The 21,240-nt window shown below is 45.0% G+C and overlaps 1 protein-coding gene across 1 annotated transcript in view; it reads right to left on the reverse strand.

Moving 5' to 3' along the window:
* Nucleotides 1-21,240, reverse strand: part of sema3c (sema domain, immunoglobulin domain (Ig), short basic domain, secreted, (semaphorin) 3C) — a 29,204-nt gene that overhangs the window by 4,356 nt on the left and 3,608 nt on the right. The window contains exons 3-13 of the mRNA XM_068755123.1: nt 11,261-11,421; nt 10,562-10,624; nt 8,301-8,420; nt 6,531-6,621; nt 4,953-5,072; nt 4,725-4,867; nt 4,536-4,650; nt 3,979-4,048; nt 2,829-2,973; nt 1,759-1,981; nt 583-671 (exon numbers count right to left, since the gene is read on the reverse strand). Of these exons, the coding sequence (XP_068611224.1) occupies nt 583-671; nt 1,759-1,981; nt 2,829-2,973; nt 3,979-4,048; nt 4,536-4,650; nt 4,725-4,867; nt 4,953-5,072; nt 6,531-6,621; nt 8,301-8,420; nt 10,562-10,624; nt 11,261-11,421 (1,340 nt within the window). The remainder of the gene's footprint in view (nt 1-582; nt 672-1,758; nt 1,982-2,828; nt 2,974-3,978; nt 4,049-4,535; nt 4,651-4,724; nt 4,868-4,952; nt 5,073-6,530; nt 6,622-8,300; nt 8,421-10,561; nt 10,625-11,260; nt 11,422-21,240) is intronic.

Genomic DNA, 21,240 nt, shown 5'->3' on the forward strand with positions numbered 1-21,240 from the left:
AGAACTTATTTCTTGTGCAGAGCAAAATGTACATTTACATAAAAGGGGGTTAAAACAGCTGCTAATTGTAGCTTAACACACAGACATGAGACGGGCTGATCGTTTTCATTTAGAAGAAGAACGCAAATAAGCGCCATTCCCTAATTATTTATATAAAATAATTAGCTCCTACTGTAGAAACTAGACTAAAAGGCAGTCATATGGCTCATCTCCTTTCCAGATGTCTTCTGCTGCCAAGATATCAAAAGATATATATATTCTGGCTTTATAGAATAAATTGCTTCAGCGCCGTGGCCATGGCCTTTTACGTTTGATCACACACCGATCGCACTTATAGCACGCAGCAGCTCGTGGCTCACTCGGGGCAACAGCCAGACCCTTGCACTCCGTGAGCATGTTTCCCATCAGTCCACGCTGCGCTACGCTGCAGAACATCCATCTCTTGTGTGCCACCCTTCTCTTGTCTGTCTGACCCCTCTCTTTTGTGCAGAAGCCAAGCTTCCCCTCCTCTTCTCTTGCCTTTGATTTCTGAAGAGGAAAGGTTCAAAGTGGAATGAAAAAAAGAAAAAACAGACAGCAGACCTTAAATACTTCCAGCTCCTCCAGGATCAGATCTTCGTGCAGCGAACGATTCCTTGGCAATGCAATCACCTTCTGAACTGTACCTTTGTCTTGGGGCAGAAGGCAACAGAGTCATTATAGGTGTAATACACAGAGATAAAAGCAATCCAAGACGGCTTTCTTTTGCCAATATTTGCTTTTGAATTATGCATGATCGGCAGTTTTCCCGGCAAAATCAGCCGTGGCAGGAGCGGGAAAGGAAGCTCTTAAGCTCGCACGAGGGAGGACAAAGGCGCAAATGTAACATTGCCGTCATCAATATGGCTGTTTTGTCCTGGGAGTCGGAGCAGTAGAGTTAGAGAAGGGGACTTTCTGGAAGTGCGTGATAAGAGCGTGTCTCTGCTCAGTTTTTGTCTAACTTTAAGAAAGCAGGCGGGAGATGCCTCCTCATAAACACGCGCATGCATGAATAATTATGCACGCCCGCGCACACGCAGCATTCAACTCAACTACCTTGTTGTCATCGCAGAAGGAGCAGGGATAGGTTGATCTTTTTATAGCAGCTCCTTTCAAACAGCGAATGACGATCTCAGGCTGGCGGAGACGATGTGACTCAAAGTCAAAGTCCTAAAGGAATCTTACTGGTCGCTTCGTGATTCATTTAGTGTCATAATGACATTGATAGCGTGCTGCACGTTCTGTACAGGATGTGCCACGCCATCTCCTCTGTAATCCGCGATTAAAACTGTCCTTTACTTGTCAGTGATGTCTCTAATATGTTAAAGGGATGTGGCACTTTTTTTTTCTTTTCCCATCTTTCTCCTCTCCAGAACGGAAAGTGGTCGTGCACTCGTGTTGTCATTTACTTGTTTTTTCTGGGCTTCAAATTGTGAAATGAACTCATTCGATCTTTTCGTCATCTCTTTCTTATTTTTGTTAAAACCTCTGGGCCTCATTTCCATAGCAACCAGCCACCGTCTGGCGGTCCCCCCGGACGGGAGATTTTGAACATGACAAGCCGGCACTAGTACAATCCTAAATGTTAAGATTTGTTTCATAGCTAGATTTTACACTGGAAAGAGAAATTGCAGCTTTTCCTGCTGCAAATTTCAACAAAGTCGAGATATCTAGCCAAATAATTTCCATTTCTTGATGGACCAACACAATCTAGTGAAGTTATTGTTGCAACGTTCATACCTGTGCCCAGGAAGAGCACTTGGTAGTTGCCGTCCGCCGCCATGACCTGGTCCACCACCACTGACGTGTATTTGTAGTCCGCGTTGGTCCGAACCACCAGCGGTCTCCTCCCTATTGGGTAGACGGGGTTGAACATGACCGGGTGGTTCCGTACAAACGTCACCACATCGTCTGGGAACTCCTTTGTCGTCCTGATGTTGGGGGTGAAGGCGCCGCCAGGACACTGGACAAGCAAATCAAAGAGTATTCTCATTTGCATATATAAAGCAGAGAGTTGAGCCATAAAGTGAATGTTAGAACTTGATTCAGATTATTGACTGAAAAAGCAGTAAGAGATAAATATCGGATTAGTATTTGTTTATTTAATGCATTTCTTTTTTAATATTTGAATTTGTTGCATCTGAGTAATGTTGCAGTAATACTCTAAAATGTACTGACACTATGTTTATGTAATGATTGAGGTTTTCTGCAGCCGTAATTTTCTCTGTAATTAAAAAAGAAATACATCAATGCAATCCGAAATTATATAGAAGGTTTAAAGGATGGGCAATAAATGTGATAACATTTTTCAGGTTTTAGAAATGCAAGTTTATTATACGTCACAATTTAGTGCAAATCTTTATTATATTGGATTATAATCTTGAACATAAAAAAAAAAATCCAGCCTTCATTCACTCTCCTATACAAAGAAAATGGAAAAATAACTACTGAAATAATTATCATTATTAAAACTGCTTAAATAATTCCAATTACGTTTATTTGAATATGTGGAGTTTAGCAACTATGGAAAAGAAATGCAATTCTTAAATTCATAAAATACTTATATTGACTGTGTTTGTATTTGTCGTGCAATCTTTCCTTTCAGTCTTAAATATTTTATTATATTATATGTATTTTTCCAAGAACAAGGCTGGCCTTTTTCCAGCTGAAGATCTGTGAGGTTAAGATAAATATTTTATACAATTGCTTGCTTTAGAATCATGTGCTGACATCGCCAGTGAATGAATGAGTGAATGAACAAGTGAATGAACAAATGAATGAATGAATGAATGGCCTTCTGGTGAACTCACAGTTCCTGGCCTCGGGTACGGTATGCGCCCCTGGAAGGCCGCCCACTGAAAGCTGGGGCCCTCCCTGTGAGCGAAGGGCCCGTTGAAGACGGTGAGGATGTCGGCCATGTTGTACACACACACTGCGGAGCCTTTAAACACGGAGCTGAGGAGACGAGACAAACAGTTGAAATGAACTGGGAACACCGGAGCTGTTTATCGGGATGAGGATGTGCCAGTCATGCGGTCTGGCGTGCAACTTCTTCCTCTCTCTCTTGTGGGACCCCCCCCCTCATTGATCTGATGTGGTTTTCTCCGTCATTTAAAACCCTACTCCTTAGCACATAAAAGAAGCCATGCTGGAAAGGGGGGAACAGGGGCGTATTGTGCAGAGATGGAGGTAGAAGCAGTGTTGAGACACCCCCCGCTGGTTTGGTTTGGCCTTGTTCACCGAGCCAGGATACGCCACCCTAACCTCTCTGTGATCCTGAGGTGGGTCAGCGGGCTGGGCCGTCACCCCGGGTTAACCATACGAACTCAATTAGAGATCAGAACAGACAGATCAAGTGTCTGTTATTTCTCCATGCAGGCCCTGCTGGCTTTGAATGAGAGTAAAGACAGTCTTTTTTTATGATGGTGAAAAAAATAAAAAGGAAGTTCATCATCATTTCAAAAGCGCTAATAATAAGTATGTAATAATATTGGAATGACTTGCTCGGCCAAGCCTGAAGAATTGAACGTGTCTGTTTTGTTTGCCTGACTGATGCTCCCCCCTACACCACACACACACACACACACACACACACACACACACACACAGCCTTTTGCAAATTAGTTCAGCATGTATTTATGAATTTTGCAAGGTTATGGAGAGTTATATGGAAAGTTATTAAAATATTTCCTGGGTCTGCACCAAAAGGCAATGGTTTCTCTTCTGTGATCTGTGCCCACCCACCATCGACCAAAAACCATAAAAAAAACCCTCAAATATTTATTACTGTAAAGGCAAACAGGGTTGTTTTTCTTCATTTTGAATATTTGATCCTGCAACATGAGACGTGACATCTCTATACAACATGCCTTTTGCCCAAGCACATCCACTCCTGTTGATTTCTACTCTGTGATTTACACAGAGATACTGAGCAGCTGGCCGAGTCACACTCTGCCCTACCTTGTGGATGTGAAGATTCCAAACACCAAAAGGCTCTTGGGCTGATCGGTTTCCAGCAAAAACATACTTTCTGAAAGGGAAAGCACAAATATCCTCACACAGATGTAATACCTTCGACTAATTCCCTATATCCTGGATCATCTGAATCTGCAGGTGAGATTGGAAACAAAAAGCAAGTGAAACTATTGACAGATGTTCCGGTATGAAGAACTGAACGGAAAAGCAGATCCAAAAAGCTTTGAGGCTGAGAAAGGACTGCAATAATATGCACATAATGAAATGCAAATGTAACCAAAAACAGCCGAGCAGTTGTTATGGAAGGGTTACACCTCCAGTCCAGACCAAACAAAGGGAGATCCATGGACTGTTTATGGAGAAAGCAATCACTGGAAACTCCGGGAAAATAGTGAGTGCTCAGGGATTAGGTCTCGGCCCACATTGTTTCACAAATACAACGCTCGTTTCAAACTTGTTTCATGGAGCATGAGAAAAAGATGGAGCTTGAAACTCGCAGAACAAAATACAGAGAGTCCATAAAATCGAATAACCTCACTAACCCAGTTCGTCAAAGTGAGTTTCGGTGCCGTCTTCTTCGAGAACTGAGCACACCATCCTGGCCTTCAGGAAGGTAGTCCATTTGTTCACCAGGCTCCGTTGTCCTCCAATGTCATTCTAAAGAGCAAACACTGCATAGACTAGAGCAACTCAAGAGCACACACTATTGATTTATTCACATGCAGACTTACTGGACACACTCGGGCCACCATAGTGTGGATATTTTTAGTATTTCCGCTGTTGTCCGATAGCCTCTCGCGGAAGAAAAAGTACAATTTGGAGTCATTGGTGTCGGTTCCGTCTGGTATCAGGTGGGCATCGACAAAGACCGGCTCTGAATTAAGGTAAGAGGTATGTGGAGACTTTAACAGGTTACACAAACCAAAACAAAAGAAATGTGTGTGTGTTTGTGTGCTAACCGCTAAGCCACTTAGAGTTGTGCTGGTCTGTCCGCACAGCATTTCTCTTGGTCAGACTCCTGAAGATGGCAGCATCGGTCCCCATGAAGTCAATGTACATGCCTGAGAACAGCTCCTGGTCTAAAGGAGTAAACATAAACAAACACACGCACACACGCACACACGCAACAGAATCAACAACATGTTCACATATTGAGGAATATAAAGGCAAATACGGGTCCTTCCAGGGACAAACATGTTATCCTAATCCGGATGAATGACGTCAGGCTTGCTGCGTGAATGGGCTTTCCGTCTGTGTGTGTGTGTGTGTGTCGGGTCATGCGTTTTATCATTCTTTACTCTCACTTCATCATCCATCAGTTCCAGACCGCGCATTGTGGAGGAGGCGGGGCATGCTAGGAGGCGGAGCATAATAAGTACAGTGGCCCACAGATCCAAGATGGCTTTCTCAGGGGCGAGTGTCGACTAACACTCGGGGGATGCACGAGAGATGAAGAGATGGTGAGGAATACGAGCTTCTGATCGTCCTCCGAGACTCGACTTGTATCTCAGCCTTCACAGCTTTGCTTGACCTCGACTCTTAACCTCAGCACCTTCCCGTCTATCTCTGTCGGGTTGTTGCCGATGACCCCCCCCCCCCCGTTGGTTCCTCTGAAGGAGGCCTCTGGTTGCTGCTGACATGGCCATGCTGGAGCGTGTGAAAACAGAGGCGAGGGTGCAGCGTGTAGCCTTCAGTCGTGTCACCAGCAACCCGACCCCCACCACCCCCCCACCCACACCCCGAACCAATCAGAGTACAAAAGAGAGCGGATGGCGGTCGAGACGAGCCGGTGTCCAGACTCGCGACCCGACAGAAGCGATGCATCAAGTTAGAATTTAATTCTCACTTTATGTAAAGAACTGTTGAACTAGAAAGTTGAATAACTGACTTCAGTACAGCCGTCCCTCGCTATATATTCACTGGCCGAACACTTGTACCCATATATGAGGGATTTTCTTCTATATTGCGGGATTCTGCGGCTTACATTTCTATCATTTTCATAAATGTTATTGGTAAAATAAGCATTTTCTACGCCTAGGAAAAATAAATTGGTAAAAATAAAACAAAACATATAACTGCAGGAGGGAATGGTGAAAGCAGGGAGTGAGGAACATAGAGTGTCCATATTTGTGTCCTATCTGGATTCCTGGCGAGGATATTTATTTAATCACGGTTAATGGCTGAATGACATCAGGGATATCTTTGAGTTGGTCCTGGAACAGCAAGTAAACGTGAACGTCTGAGGGAAGCAAAATAATCTTCTTCATTCTGATCTTGTTACTCTAAACACTGAACCATTCACTTTAACCATCCGAGTCTTCTGCAGTGGTTTATGATGATAAAGGCATGATAAGGTAACAGATAACCCCTCTTAAACCAGCAAGAAGCAAACAATGGCTCCCACTGTCGAGCAAAACAAGACATTTCATGACAGCACAACAATTAATGAAAGTGTAGCTTCTTCTTTTTTTGGGGGGGGAGGGGACTCTTTCTTCACAACATTTCAAGCGATCGCTCAGGTTTGGGTCGGTACCTACTGAGCATGACGGAGACGGTGTTCACTTGAGGGTTGAAGGAGCACCGCCCTTTGCCAGATTCAATCTTGGAGTCAATGTGAAATATTTGTTCCTGTGACAGGAAAAAAGAAAAAAAAGAAGTCAGAGAATCTGGAGACAGTTTTATATGTTAAATTCTTCCATCTAGTGGCCTCCACTGCTATAAAACTGCATGAATGGTCATAATCAATGACCCGTAAGGAAGCACGGCTCACATTCCCCCTCCATCTAGGTTTTGTGGAGGGACACAGATGGTCCTGGGCCGGCCTACCTTTACTGGACTATGTGGAACAGTAAAAAAAAAAAAAAAAATATTCTTATTGGAAGGAAATATGGATTTTATTTGCCAAAAAATATGTTGGATACACACATCTGTCCGTTTTAGGTGGAAAAGCTGCCTCATCCTGCTGGTAATCCAGAGAGGGTCCCAAAAAAGCCCAAAGTTTTTAAAAATCTTAATTTGTTCAAATATGTCATAAAAAAGTACGAGGAGGCACTTGTGGTGCCATTTATATAGAAATGAGTTATTACGTCCTTTAATTAATGAATTCAATCATTCATTTTCCAACCGCTGTATCCATAGCCCACGCAGACATGGGGAGAGGATGCAAACAGAAAGGCCCCTTTAATTGAATTAATAAAACATTTTATCAATCTAAAAGCTAAATAGGGTCTTTTATTCACTATCCATTTATGTAAGACACGATGACAATAAACCCCCTGTCTGCAGCAGCCAGCCAATCCAGTCCCTAAAGCCGCCTGACAGTCCGGGTCAAAGGTCCACACTGAGCTCACCGTCAACTTCCTGCCACCAGCAGCTTGTTTATGCTCCGCAGAGCTCTTCACCCGACACGCTGACATGTTTGATCTTAGAAGACGCAAACAGAGCAGCGTTGCCTTTCAAACAAACAGCCCCGAATGACAAATGGCACGCCGGCGTGGCAGAGAGCCCCGGCGGCGAGCTCTTTCATTCGGCCGATGGCTCGGTGAGCACTGCTCTCCTGGAAGTCTTCCCCTGTTCTCACTTACAGAGCTGCGTGTCGGGCATGGGAACGGGGTGTCGGCCCTCCACGCCAGACTCTGGCTCCGCTGTCTCCCTCATCGCCTCAGCATCTGCTCTGATTCAAACCGTATCGAGTTTCCGTGTGATCTGATGCTGCTCGAGAAGTTCATTTTGAGTCGGGCGGTTTCGTATTTTGCTGCTTTTCATCCTCCTCGCTGCCTTTTCCAGTGAAAGTAATTCTCCTTCCAACACAATTTTTTATTACTGCCATCAAGAACATTTTATATTTTGAATCTCAACATAATTAGCTGAAATCTGATACTGGACTTCATCACATGTTGCATCTCTAGCAGAAGAAAGTCGATTTGTGTTTGCTTGCTCTGGGTGGCAGTATTTCCTCTACTTTAGTAACCATCAACACAAATATCTCTTTTATTTTTATTTTTATTTAAGCATGAAAAAAATGTTCCATCACCAAACCACCATTATATTGCTTGAGGTTTAATTATACTTATAATTAAGACTTAGGGGTGCTATTTCTGTCGTATATCATCATTAAGCAGCCTGAAGCAAATCCCCAAGTGTTTTAATGGCCTACTAGAGAGTATAATCCATCAACACACAGATTGAATTGGTTTTCATCTCTAGTGTCTCGTTTACAACAATGGATTTGACCATTTCCTGGAATGTGGTCGATCATATCGCAGATTTGCATATTTAGTGACGTGAGTCTGTCTTGGCGTTCCCACCTCTGGCCTGCGGCCTCTGTCGACGTAGACGCAGACGGGACTGTAGGCTCCGCTGCCACACATGAACAGATGAGTTCTGTTGTACGGCTGCACCACCCGGATGAAGTTCCCACAGCCATGCTGGAAAGGCAGACAACAATGAAAAATATCACCCAAATTACAAGGAGCTTGTGAAACCCACAGTTTGGCGGTACAGAGTTCAGGCTGTGGAGCTTTGTGAGAAGAAATCCTGAATTGTTCCCATAAAAATGATTTTTACATTTGCGCTTCCAAATTCTCTGGGTATAGGGCTTTCATGGCCAAGGAACCGTACGACGAGGAGCAAAGCATCATGGGAATATTGGTGTTGAGTGCGATGATATAGTTGCAGCTGTCTCGATAAAAAAAAAGAAAATGTAAATTACACTTGGAGATGCTCTCATCAGTTGCAGCATTTGGGAAAAACAATTCCTGTTTCAATACTCATTTTCACCTCAGCTGTGACGCACTGGAGCAGCCACAACAGAGGGTACGGTCTACTTCCTGGTGCAGCGCCAAGCGAACGCAACCTGTTTATCTCTCCTGAAGTATCCCATTCCATGTGAGGGAGTAACTCAGACTTCCCTCACTTGCTATGACATTTTAATACAATCGCATTCTTGAACAGCCAACCCCCCCCCCCCCCCCAGAGCTCACTGGGCTGCCGTTAAAGCTGCTGGAAAACGAGCGTCACTGTGATGTATCTGTGCGAGGCAGATTACTAATCTTCCGCTGTCTCGCCTTTCACTCCCTGAGCCCGAACGGCAGCAGGAGAGCGGCTCGAATTTGCAAAAAAAAAAAAAAATTAGTCGAGAAAGGAAGAAGGAGAGGATATAAAAGTGGGGAGGAGATGAACACGTGTCCGGGGAGCCGTCGGGAACTTGGCCGCGGCTGCAGGAATGGCAGCTGCCGAAGCTCCCCTGAGAGAGATCGATGAAAAACAACTCTGTTATTTAACCTCCTCCTCATTGTCTCTCTGGGGTTTGCCTTAATTGTGCATCGTTCATCCCCAGAAAGCCTGCACCCAGATTCTGTGGCAAGTCAGTAATGTCTAGCTTCATGGCCTCAAATGATGGTCGCACACATTTTAAAGTAGGGGGGGGGGGGTCAACAGGGAGCAGCCTTAAGAATATAGGTTTCCTCCGATGCCACTGCAGATTCTATCAGCGGAAGGGAACCTAATATATACAGATGGGGAGAGTAACCATAACAGAGGGATTGGGGGGGGGGGGGGGGGGGGGCATGATGGAAGAGAATAAGTGAACTTATACCACATAACGTACAAAACCAGAGTTGGAAACAGTGACCAGGAAAATAAAAAAAATGCTAATGAGACAGAAAGAGAAGGTCGTTGGTGGGAGACAAGCCGGAGAGGAGAACGGATGGCAGAAGGAAGGAGGGGGGGCCATTGAGCGGCTCCACACAGAGATGGCTCATCCAAATATTTGTGGGAGCCGTCTGTGAGTCAGAGCGGCACAAATGATTGGCGCCTGGAAAAATCTCTATTCCTGCAGCCGCATGTTGCACAACCAGATCCTCAGTTACCCCAGCTGATGGAGGGATGCTGGAGGATGAAGGGCAAACAGGCCCTTCACCGTGTGATGCTTATTATGTGACCCTTAAAAGTCGGTACATCAAAAGTTACTTTTCCTGCAAACTTCTCTCTCTCTTCCCTTGTCTCTGCATGCACTTAGTCCACAACAAGCCAATTAAGGGGAAGACAGAGGCGGAACAATCTGTCTCCTGAGCCCCCCCCCCACTGCATGTCTTCATTAGATCTTGCTGCAGCTAACAAGTGCTGCTCTAACTTCAAGTTACGAAATCCATCGTTGTCCTGCATTCCACTTTGATTCTGTTTTTGTTTTTCCACGTGCTCCCGCCCACGCCGTCACGTTTCTCGTCCTGAAAAAAATGTGCTGATGCCACGAGGCCTTCCGGCCAGCCGGCGGACCCTGTAGACATCTGGTGCCTGACGCACATGTGATCGGACCTGACATAAACTCACAGATGGAGACCCACTTGGCGGAACAGATCTGGCAACAGCTGCCAAAACCTTTAGTCTAGATTCCAGCAGAAAAGCACGAGGACTATTCGGATGTTGCCTCTCAGCTACTTTTTGACTCAAGCTCCCCAGGGGTGATGAGGACGAGTTCAAGCCCCGTGGGAAAAAAGGGTTTCATACGTTGGTCTGATGGGAAGGCTAGCCGTGTTTTATATGATAGGTTGCGTATGAGGGCTCTTACCGTTGGATCTTTTCCTGCCATTTGGCATTCCTCTATCTTGCTTGTGGACGCAGGCCAAAACACCTGATGGTGAAGAAAAAAGAAAAAAAACAGCACATAATTCATCGCTTAAATCAGTGATGACCGGGAAGCGAGCACTGAGAGAGACATCGCATAAATTCACCCGCTGATCACAAACACGGAGCTTTGATCATATGCTGTGTGCATAGACAAGAAAACCAAGAGAACATTTTGGGGAGAATGAATGAAACAACGTTCAATAGATGCACCACTGATTCCAGGCGTTTGCCATCTGTGGAAAATGTTTCTGCTTTCAAGCCTGTGAGAGGTGCTCAAAGGTCTGGCGAGATGAATGCATCAAGCAATTTACTTGGGGGGGGGGGATGGAGCGTTCCCTGGAGGACCCTAAATGCGTTCCCATCTGTTTATGCACTTTATGCCTGTCAATTGCGATGAAGCTAACTCCTCTGCTGCATGCCAAATCAGTTATCAGAGAATTTTCAGAGCCTCTCTTGAACGACACAAAAAATGTCCTGATTGTGGAAAATGTACGCTGATTTGCATATATTACACCGATTAAAATAATACCGCCCCCCCAATGGGTTTTAGCGTGTGGCTAATGCGACCTGTAGATCACGGTGGAAAACAGATGCCAGCGTCGCGGGACGACAAAGTCTCAATCCGGTGACACCTGCTGACCTTAAGTGTGCCATGGGTGATGTTATTGATGTCCATGGAGAGGACGTGGTCTTTGCAACCCACGTACATCCTGTCCTGGTCCTCGTCCATCTGCAGGATCCTGTAGTCCATGGCCTTGTCTGATATGCTGTAGTGCTCGAAGGACTGGGACGCTTGCAGGTCTGGGAGAAAGCAGATAAAGCCAAAACAAGTCCTTGTAAGTTCAGAGATGGCTGACATGCAAACCCACATGAAGCTCTCTCTAATTAAAAGAGGAGATCTGCAAAGCAGGTCTGAAGCCTAAAGGTCTAAAGAGAAATCTTTAAACTAGCTCTGGCTCAGGGACACGGTGAGAAGCTCACAGTCGAGCCGCTGCTCCTCCGTGGTTCAGATGTCCCCTGCATGGGCACCTCATTTTATTGCCACTAATTCAAAGAGCCCTCCAGTTTGTTGGGGGAAAAAAAATGCATCTCTGTCGTTTCTGTATTAAAGATCAATTTTTGATCAATCTTCCTGTTAAAATCAAGTATCGGTGATTAGAAATCAAAACTTTGACTGGAAGAAATCAGAAAAGACACAGACACATATTTTAGGCTACAATCCTTTTTTTTCACCCAACCTTCATCCATCCAGTTCAACAGGAGCTGCGAATGCAGCGCCAACAAGGTGGAAATGTCCTCCTCCTCTTTTACCTATGAAAAAAACTTGCATTGTTCACACCCACTGCAACTAAACACAAAAAGTCAGTCTGGCTCCAGAGTGAGATAACTTCAGACGGCACCATCAAACCATCAAAGGCATTCACCGATGAGGCAAGGCTCATGCATATGCATCAGCTTTTCAATCTGCACCGAGAGCACGCAGGGTGAAGGGCAATTTGCCTCAACACACCCCCCCCCTCCAATCACCATCCCTAGAGGATCTTATTGTACGCTGTCTTCCAATCAATTAATACAGTACGGTGGTCCGTGGTTTACTTCAGTCAGGTGCTTTTGAGACTGGGGCCTCTGATGTTGAAGGTTTTTCTTTAGCGAGCCTCAATCTGATCCCAGGCTGTTTTTTTGGGCTCGTTTTGCCGTGTGAATCCTGTCGTGTTTCACTTCAAAAAGCGCTTCAAGGCAGAGGCGAGTTTCCCTGGACTTTTGGCTCTCTTGATGCAGTGCTGCAGGTGAATTACCTTATATGGTCCACCTCTTGAAGCGAGAGCAGGCGACATGCAAGAGCATCATCTGGCCGCTCATTAACGACTTGCACATGAAATCACGGCTGTGAGATAAAGATAAAAAAGTAAATGTGTGCCTAGAAAAACAATAGAGGAAAGACTGAGCCAACTAAAAGCAACTTTTTAATATCTTCCCAAAATAAAGTCTGTCGAGGTGGTTCAGGAAAACTGTTCCGACCACATCACTCTACCTCAGTTTTACACGAGGAGGTAAACTTTATTTGAAACCTTCTTCTCGCTGATAGTTTTCTGGAGCTTTAAAGCAGCAGCTGTCATTAAACACGACCTACCGTTGTTTACAAGGGATGGTTCTGGGCATGAGTCAATTTTACCATCGCACATTACAGCCTCTACGGGAAAACAAGTGCTCTGATTGGTTGAGTGGATACAGGCGTAACAGCTGAGTAAGCTTTAGATCATATACTTGTGAAAATGAATGGCCCGCGTATTGATTTCTAATGATTTTTACAATAAAATAATGTTCAGAGGGAAGCACAAAAACATTTTTTTTCTTTCATCAGTTTGAGCATCACGAGCACGAAAATGGAGCTCGCCATTGTACAAAATTAAAATAATGTGCAAAACAAGATGGTTTGGTGAACCATCTGGTGTGCAGCAGGCTCCTCAATAAAAAAATAAAACAAAATACGCATGCTGTGTTTTCAATTTATAGGCCGACTTCCAACATTCCCAACAGCATCCCTCCTGGACATTCCACGAGGGGAGCAACTTGTGCAGAGCGGGGTGTGGCGATGGGTGAAATAGCTGCTTCATGTTATTGTGAACTCTCAACTCTGTGGGGAGAAGGAGGAGACTTTCATTTTCCTTCTTGAGGATGGAAGGACCGTTAAGGACCCGATCCTGTGCTGGGATGCACCGAGGATGTGTGTGTGTGTGTGTCGCCTGGATCTGGCTTATTTGCAGAGGGACAAACTGAACCCCCCTAGAGACATACCAGGGGATCCAGTGTCCTTAAAGTGTTCTTATTTCAGCCTCACACAAACACACCAGTCATGGCTGCTCTGCTGCAGGTTTGGAGATTGACGTCAGCAGTTGATGTCGTCAGACGGTGCACCTGCTCCATCTGAGAGATAAAGCCTGATCTGAGTCATGTTAGTTTCACTAATCTCCATATGTTGTTGTTTTTTTTAAAGTAGCATCCACCAATACATTTTGAATTAAAAAAAAAATCCATAAATTTGATTAAAAGAGAAACAAAAAGTGGTTGTTGGTAATAATAATAATAAAAAATCATCTTGACCACATGTGGCTCATTAGTCATGAGTTTATAGGCATTCCTCCTTGTTGCGATCTCACACAACACCCCCCAGAGGGAAGACTTTTAACTGTTCACGGGCAGCGTTACTCAGGCATCGTCAAGCAGCTCATTATTTCAACGCTTTTGGGACGCAGGAGGGGACAGAGTGATTTAATACAACGGCCTAATAACCCTGTCCTGGAGCGTGACATGGAAGAGGATCTGCAGTTTCCATGGGGGGGGGGGGGGTATTTCACTCCATTGTAAGAAGGTACGATGGGAAGAGCCGAGGCAATATGTGCGATGAAATGCCTTATTCTTATCTTGCTGCTGTCTTCATTGCAGGTGGAGATAGGAAAAGAAAGAGGAAGAACCGGCTTTGTAGCTTTGACAGTTGGTGGGCTTTCTATCATCCATGTGGGTGGGTGGGACTTTCACCGCCCTGTGGATCTCAGAGAAGTTCCTGCTGTCTTGCCTTTGACCCACCGTGACCCAATTGTCTGCAAGCAGACCAATGGAGACGCGTTCCACCATGATCCGATGGATGGACACGGTGGAGTTGGCGGAAAGCGCAGGAGCTCAGACTTTCTCTCTCCTTGGATGTCTTTTTCCTTTTTGTGTGAGCTGATCAAGCGGAAGCAGCAACAAAGCCTTCCATTGGACCGGAGGTCATTCAATATTAAGCAGCAGGGTCGCCTCCTTGGCTGCAGAAGTAGATCGTATTCACTGAAAACATCCCTCGCTTGGTGGAGGATGGGTTGTGATGAGAAAGAATTAAAAGGAATTGGAAGGTAAAAGTTGTCCTAAAAGGAATCTTTTACTTTATACTGAAACAAGACTAAACCTCATCTGGGTTATTTTCTGGTACTTTTGTCCCTCTTTTCTTGACTGGGCTCGGTATCGAGAACCCTCTTCCAGGTCATTTTCCAATAAGGGATAATACCTCCACAGCGTAGCCAAGAAAACTGCAGCAGCCAACTGTCAAGATGCTTTTGCCATCAAAGTCATGTGAAGTGTTGCTTTTGGAACGTTTGGGGTAAATACAGCCCTCCGGTTCCTGACAGCCTGCTTTCATTGTGCCACCGCTGCAGCTCCACTGAGGAAACCACACGCTGCGTTGATTATGCTGGGTCGTTCAACCTTCTGCTAATGGCAAAGTAAAGAGCGCCGATTCTGAAGAGAAGCAACATGCTGCTGGGTCTCGGAGTTTAAAAAAAAAGCAGAGAGGCGATCGGATTGAAAAGCCAAGAAGCAGAGAGAAATCACCCCCCCATCCCCCCCCCCCCCCCCCGTTTTTAAGAGATCCGATTGCCCACTTTTGCTACATCTTGTTTTTTTTCTGTCACAATTATATAGTCGAGAGAGGAAAAACAACAACCAGATTCAAGATTCAAGATTCAAGGTACTTTATTATCATTAAATAAAATAAATCGTGAGAAGGCCCACGGCTTAAGGCACACATCATAACATATGTCAAATCAAAAACTAAATTCTCTCTCTTAAGAAACAATATATATATACACAGAGAGAGTGAGAATCACAGGCAGTCGTGCAGAATAGCAGCAGCAGCAGCAACAGGGCCGGCATAAAGTGTCCCAGATCGCTACGAGGGACCGACTGCTTTCACAGCTCGGGGGAAGAAGCTGTTCCTGAGCCTCGCTGTGCTGCTTCTTATTGTCCTGAACCGCTTCCCTGATGGAAGCGGGACAAACAGTCTGTGGCCCGGGTGGGTGGGGTCTGTGGCGATGCGTCTGGCCCTCCTCTGGACTCTGGAGGTGTAAACTGAGTCCAAATCAGGCAGACGGTGACCCACAATCCCCACAGATGTCCTTTGCATTAAGATGAACGATCAAATAACTGAGGCTCATGGAAAAGCCTCTGGCAATAAACAATGCTTCCATGGTTCTGGTTTGGGGTGTCCACACAAGTGGTTTGTTGTTGTGCAGCATTTTAAAAAATGTGAGATTAACAGTGGCTGGAAAAAGCAAGTGGAACCAGGACCAGTATGAGAGCGGCTGCGGTCGAGGATTTGAACTTGCCTCAGGGACCTTGTTCCGATGCGAGACATCAAGAGGTGCGAGGACTTGAAAGAAAAGTCAATCAAATCACGGTGCAGTGCGGGACACACGCAGCTGTCGTTTATAGGATGCCGGCATTTTGCCAAATGAGCCAGTCACTCCATGAAAATGCATCCGCAGGGGAATTTTGATCAAATTGGCATGTGGCAGCAATGTGGCATTGTTGTTGCCAGAACGTTAAAGTGGATCAGAGTTTAAACGGCCGTAGTCAACGTGAGAGTTTGGAGTGTTGATTAACGTCAGGACACGAGCCAAAAGGTCTCCTGCACCAAATTAACACTTCAGGGTTGGACAGTGGGTCAAATGCAAGCTAAGTCCCCGATGCAAATTTGCCTTCATCTCGCTGGCATTGCACCTGAAAGGCTACATGAATAAATTACCTTTATGCTAATGAGGTTTGCTTTCCATTCTGTTCAAGGAGCGCTTGATCTGTGGTCGTCAGGGACAGCCGAAACCTCGGAGGCCCCCTGATCGCCCGTCTTGATAAATATTGGAGCAGGGGCCTACACTGCCCCCTTGCAATTCATCTCTCCTCCCAAGACGGTGTGGGTTTCATCAAAGCGGCCTGACTCCAAATCCGGTGCCAAATGCCATTGCTCTTTGGTTGGGACAAAGCAACGAGCTCTTTGCGTTCGGTTCTGGATGACTGCACTGACCCAGCCAATGGCGGGTCCACTCACACATACTGGAGCAGTAAAGGTCTTAAACCCGGCAACTCACAAGCCCCTCGAGTCCCAGTGGGACATCCATCTACTCTTCTTGGGGACCAGTCTGCTGGTATACAGTAGTGACTGGTGGCATATACATATGTCATACTGGATGTTAAGGTGTATTTCCAGTATGTGGGGGGGACCACCCAGTATGAGTCGCAGGGCCTGACGGAGTCGTCTGATTGTCTGCTGCAAAACATACCTCGCATCCCCATGGCGGGCTGCATTCAGTAATCAGCATGCAAACAGCTTCTCCTTGTTACGAACTGAAGCCAGAATTCATTTTCCGATTGTTGCCTGTCTGCGATCGTCCCGACGCTCATAACAGGAATCATATGGTGAGGCAGAACGCCGGAATTCTCTCACGTTAGCTTCCCCAAGCAGAGGCTGCATCGAAATGACATGTGAGCCCGCAGTGCATTTTCTCCCTTTGGCTGTGTGCGTTCTGAAGTGATGTCACCCGGCACCAATGTCAACTGCCAGATTACTGTAACTGCAACTGGACGGCTGACCGTGCTAAAGTGCTGGCTCCCTGTCGGCGCTGAAACTTGAGCTGACAACCTGTCCACCGTGCATCTAAAGTTTGCACTCCTGATGCGCCGATTAGCACATGGCCGCCCCTTCTCATGTCACCAGTGGCCACTCCTTCCAACAGCTCCACACCTTGTTGCCGGGACCGACCGCCTGAGCAAACCATGAGCACTAGCGTGCGGTACATCTTGTGATTTTTTTTTTGCTCATGCTCATGGTGAGTCGAAGAGCGATGGGGATGCTAGTGGGGAATATGGGGTCAGCGGGTTCTCACGATCGATGTGTTTATTAGTCATAGAGGATGACGGCCCCTTTCCCACCCACAATGCAAAATGGCATCAGGTGTGGAAAAGGCTCTATTTTGTCAGTGAGGTGATGCCGCTGAGGTTGAGCGGTCGCTTCTCGGGTGATGAGTGAAGGTAAAGATTCGCTGACGGGGCAACAATGACAAACACACCTGTTGAGGGTTTGGCTTGGAGACTCCAGGAAAAAGGTTGTGTATACAGATTTGATCCAAGGGGTTTAAGGAATTTCCATTCAAGCCACTGAAGGCTTTCAGTAACGGAGAAGGAACATTCCCTCCGGCCTTATTCCAGCAATGGTAAATAGGACGGATTTAGTCCTTGCAATATCAAGCATTGAAACGTGAAGGAAAATGCGAGAGCTGAACAATTAATCGACCCGATCGTACAAATATTCTGATACAGCAATGGAAGGAAACTTCCTAGTTCCAAGTTCAATAAGCTCATTGATCTGTGATCACCTTGTAGCGAGGCCGTCTTTGTGGCCCCTGATTACCTCTCAGCGTGTCTCAGAGGAGGAATAATAAAGCATTCAACAGGGCTAGCCAAGGTCATCGGCAGGCTAAACACAGACAGGCGGGCAGAGAAAGGCAGGCTGACAGAGGAGCTGTCAAACATCTCAAACACTGCGAGCCCTCAGGCCGTGCAAGCTTGAGCTCACCGCACCCCCTCAGAAAAGGCCCAGGATGCAACGCTGGCAATTAGGTGGACATGTTAGGATTTGACACATTGCCAATAATAGTTCAATACCATTCTTCCTGCATTGCATAGTGAAGAGAACAAACACACACAGGGATAACCGTAGGCGGCAATTTAAACAGACCAATTCTTTGTCCTGCCTGGAAATCCTCTTGATCACACAGGTGATCATATTTATCCCGATAATATGCCGCTCTAATGTGAAACAGAAGCAGGAAGCTGACGTGAATGAAAACAATTAACTTTTGGGGAGGGGGCAGGCTCCTGCATGGCTACTGATCCGGCATTGATCTGGGGCATTTTGACCTTTTCCTGACCTCAAAAGTCAGCACATATGCTGTCAGGTCCGTTGCCTGAATGGCTGTGATGTTCATTTAAAAATTCCATGAAACTCTTTAAAACCAGAGGTGATCTGTCATAGAGGCAAAAAATAAAGAGCTGCTGAAGCCTTCGGGCTGATTTAAACCTGAGACACGAGGGTAAAGTAACACGGACTACCCAGGCAGAGCCTTCCGTTCAGACTGATTGACATCTTAAATCAGTCCCAGTTTGCCCGGGCTTCAGATATTTGAGATATCCGCTACGCAAAGAAGCGAGTTTAGTGTCAAAGCTGGTGAACCACGTAGATTTAACACGGATTTCCCAGAAATGCAATCAAAACCGAGGAATGCACCTCCTTGGAACTTACCACAGACAACATACACTTTGTCCGAAGGGTGCGCCTCTGCAAACGCTCACCGCCGTGTACACATCAGTGCATTAACAGTATCATTGACATAGGAAACATGCAGGAGGAGATGGCAATAATGAGATGCAGGGGGGGGGCAGTGTATCGGCTGGTTCTGTTCAGCTTGAAGGAAGCCCATGTGGCTCCCAGCAATGCTCATTAAATTGTAAACATCATCTTAATCAATCTCTGTGCTGTCCCAGCCGGGCTCTGAGCCAAGCATGTGTGCAAATCAACATTTTCCACACACACAAAAAAGCATGCAAACATTCGCTCACTTTCAAATAAACATCATCCTTAGTTTACCATCCATTCTGTATATATTTCAAAGTTAATAATGGGGCTCTGCCAGGAAGAGGGAGAGAGCGTTGATGAGGTTAAATGATCCTGATCATAAACACGGAGCAGTTGCTGACTGAATGGACAAATGAGGCCTTTGGTTGGATAGTATTTATGCAACAATAACAACATCCTCTGTCGCAAAGCAGCAAATTACAGAGAGTTTATAGCAATATAAGAAATACCCTTCTTCCAGTTTGCAGCATATGAAAGCAATTTGATCAATTTTCTAGACTGATTTGTTTTCTGTGCAAAATTTGCATAGAAAAAGAAATCCCATTTGTAATAAAAATGTTTCTAATTAAAATGATCATCAATAATATATTAATCAAAAGAAGGTGCATCCCACCCACACTCAAAGCTATTTAGCATAATTTATTTTTATTAGTGTCACTATTAATTAATGACTATCATTACTGGTATCAAAATTGTATGTTTCTCATTCAGGGACAAAATTCTAAATTTCAATCAATACATCTCAGATGAAATAAAAAAAATTCACATAAGATTTTACAACAATTTGATCATCTAAGGCAAGGATACACTTTGGAAGGAATATATTTTAGTGTCAATTTAATGCACATAATAAAAATAATAATAATTGTATTGCTTTACTTGTATCGAGACATCAAAACAACTAAAACTTTTAAAGATGACAACGCAACATCAATTGTTACTCTGAATTGTGAAATGTCAATTAAATTTAAAAGAGCAAAATTTGATCTAACATAATTTTATTCCATTTTATAGAAAACACCGAGCTGTTCTGCAGTCCCACAATGCACTGATTCTCTGCACATCCTGTTGGCTCAGTGGTTCCTTAGCTAACATGCAATTGATAAAACTATCTGAGAAGATAATCATGACCATCTGAGAAGTAATCCATGGAATGTTTTAGGATTTGCCGGAGTGGATGGAAAAACTGCGGACAATAATAAGTCTGTTTGCTGATTTTCCAAAGCCTAACAGCCGCATAAGAGCGACGTTGCTCGACAGACACACTGCATAAGGAATCTAATTTTACGTTGCTCAGGATAAAGCTAAACGTGTTTCATTTAAACTAATCCAAATAATTCGCCTGAAAGAGTTGCTCAAATTGTTTCAAACCTTTTAAAAGACTGACAATTCTAATAAGGACTTCAAAGTTCAAGTCAAAAGGTTGTTTTCAGAAGAAGCCCGGGTTCGATTCCCGCTGTGATTACACTAAAAACCTGTAATTCTGCTGCAACTTGAGTCAATTTCAAGCTATTGCTCTGGATTTTCAAGATAGTGATCAGCATGTTTTTGTTTTTCCATTAAATATTTAAAAAGGTGAGACAAACTCCACTACGGACATTGATCAGAACATTGCAGGCAAAGTTTCTTTGACAGATTGGTATACTTTCCCAATGCAGCCTCATTCAATATGTCAAACATGCCAAAATGAAGCAAATGTACAAGAGCAGTCATCCTTTATTACAAAGGCTATCCCTACGCAGTCTCGTACGATGGAAGCGTGGCCTGCTTATTATCCTCGGCATGAAAAGCGAGAGTCACTGCTGGAGGCTTTATGATTTGAGTTAACGGAATTTTTGTATTTGTTTTTCCAGTGTTTATTGTGCGGTTTTAATTGTGGTCTGGCTGCGTTCGCCTGAGGAACACAAGCGTAAGTGCAGAATGAGGGAGAGGAATGTCAGAGGCAGCAACTTCTCTGTGGGGCGTTGAGCCTGTGCCGGGCGTCCCGTGAACCGGCCTTACCCCTAGATTGGATTTCAGCATTGATGCGAGGAGGAAAATTCCAGCGTTCGACTTTATGCACGGCTCAAATATCTCACCCAGTTGGTTTATTTGACTTGATTTCGTCCGGTCGAGCTTGTAATTATGAACAGGTCTTCCAATCTTAGAGCAGAAGAACCTTAACAACTAAGCTTTTTTGGCCATGCAAGCAGCTGCCGAAGCACCTGTGGCTCTTCGCCCTGAGAGACACCCTCATTCCACTCATCTTCCATCACTCTTGAGTCATCGCTCTTGGATGGCAGGCTGAATTCTTCTCTCTACATGAACTTCCAGTGTTTATGAGGGTTTAAGCCTCCAACCTTGAGCCCCTATACGAGTCTCACTGGCAGCCAGAGCCACGACTCTCGGTTTAAAATGAC

This window comes from Brachionichthys hirsutus, chromosome 22 (genome assembly GCF_040956055.1).
Source record: "Brachionichthys hirsutus isolate HB-005 chromosome 22, CSIRO-AGI_Bhir_v1, whole genome shotgun sequence".
Lineage (NCBI taxonomy): Eukaryota > Metazoa > Chordata > Actinopteri > Lophiiformes > Brachionichthyidae > Brachionichthys > Brachionichthys hirsutus.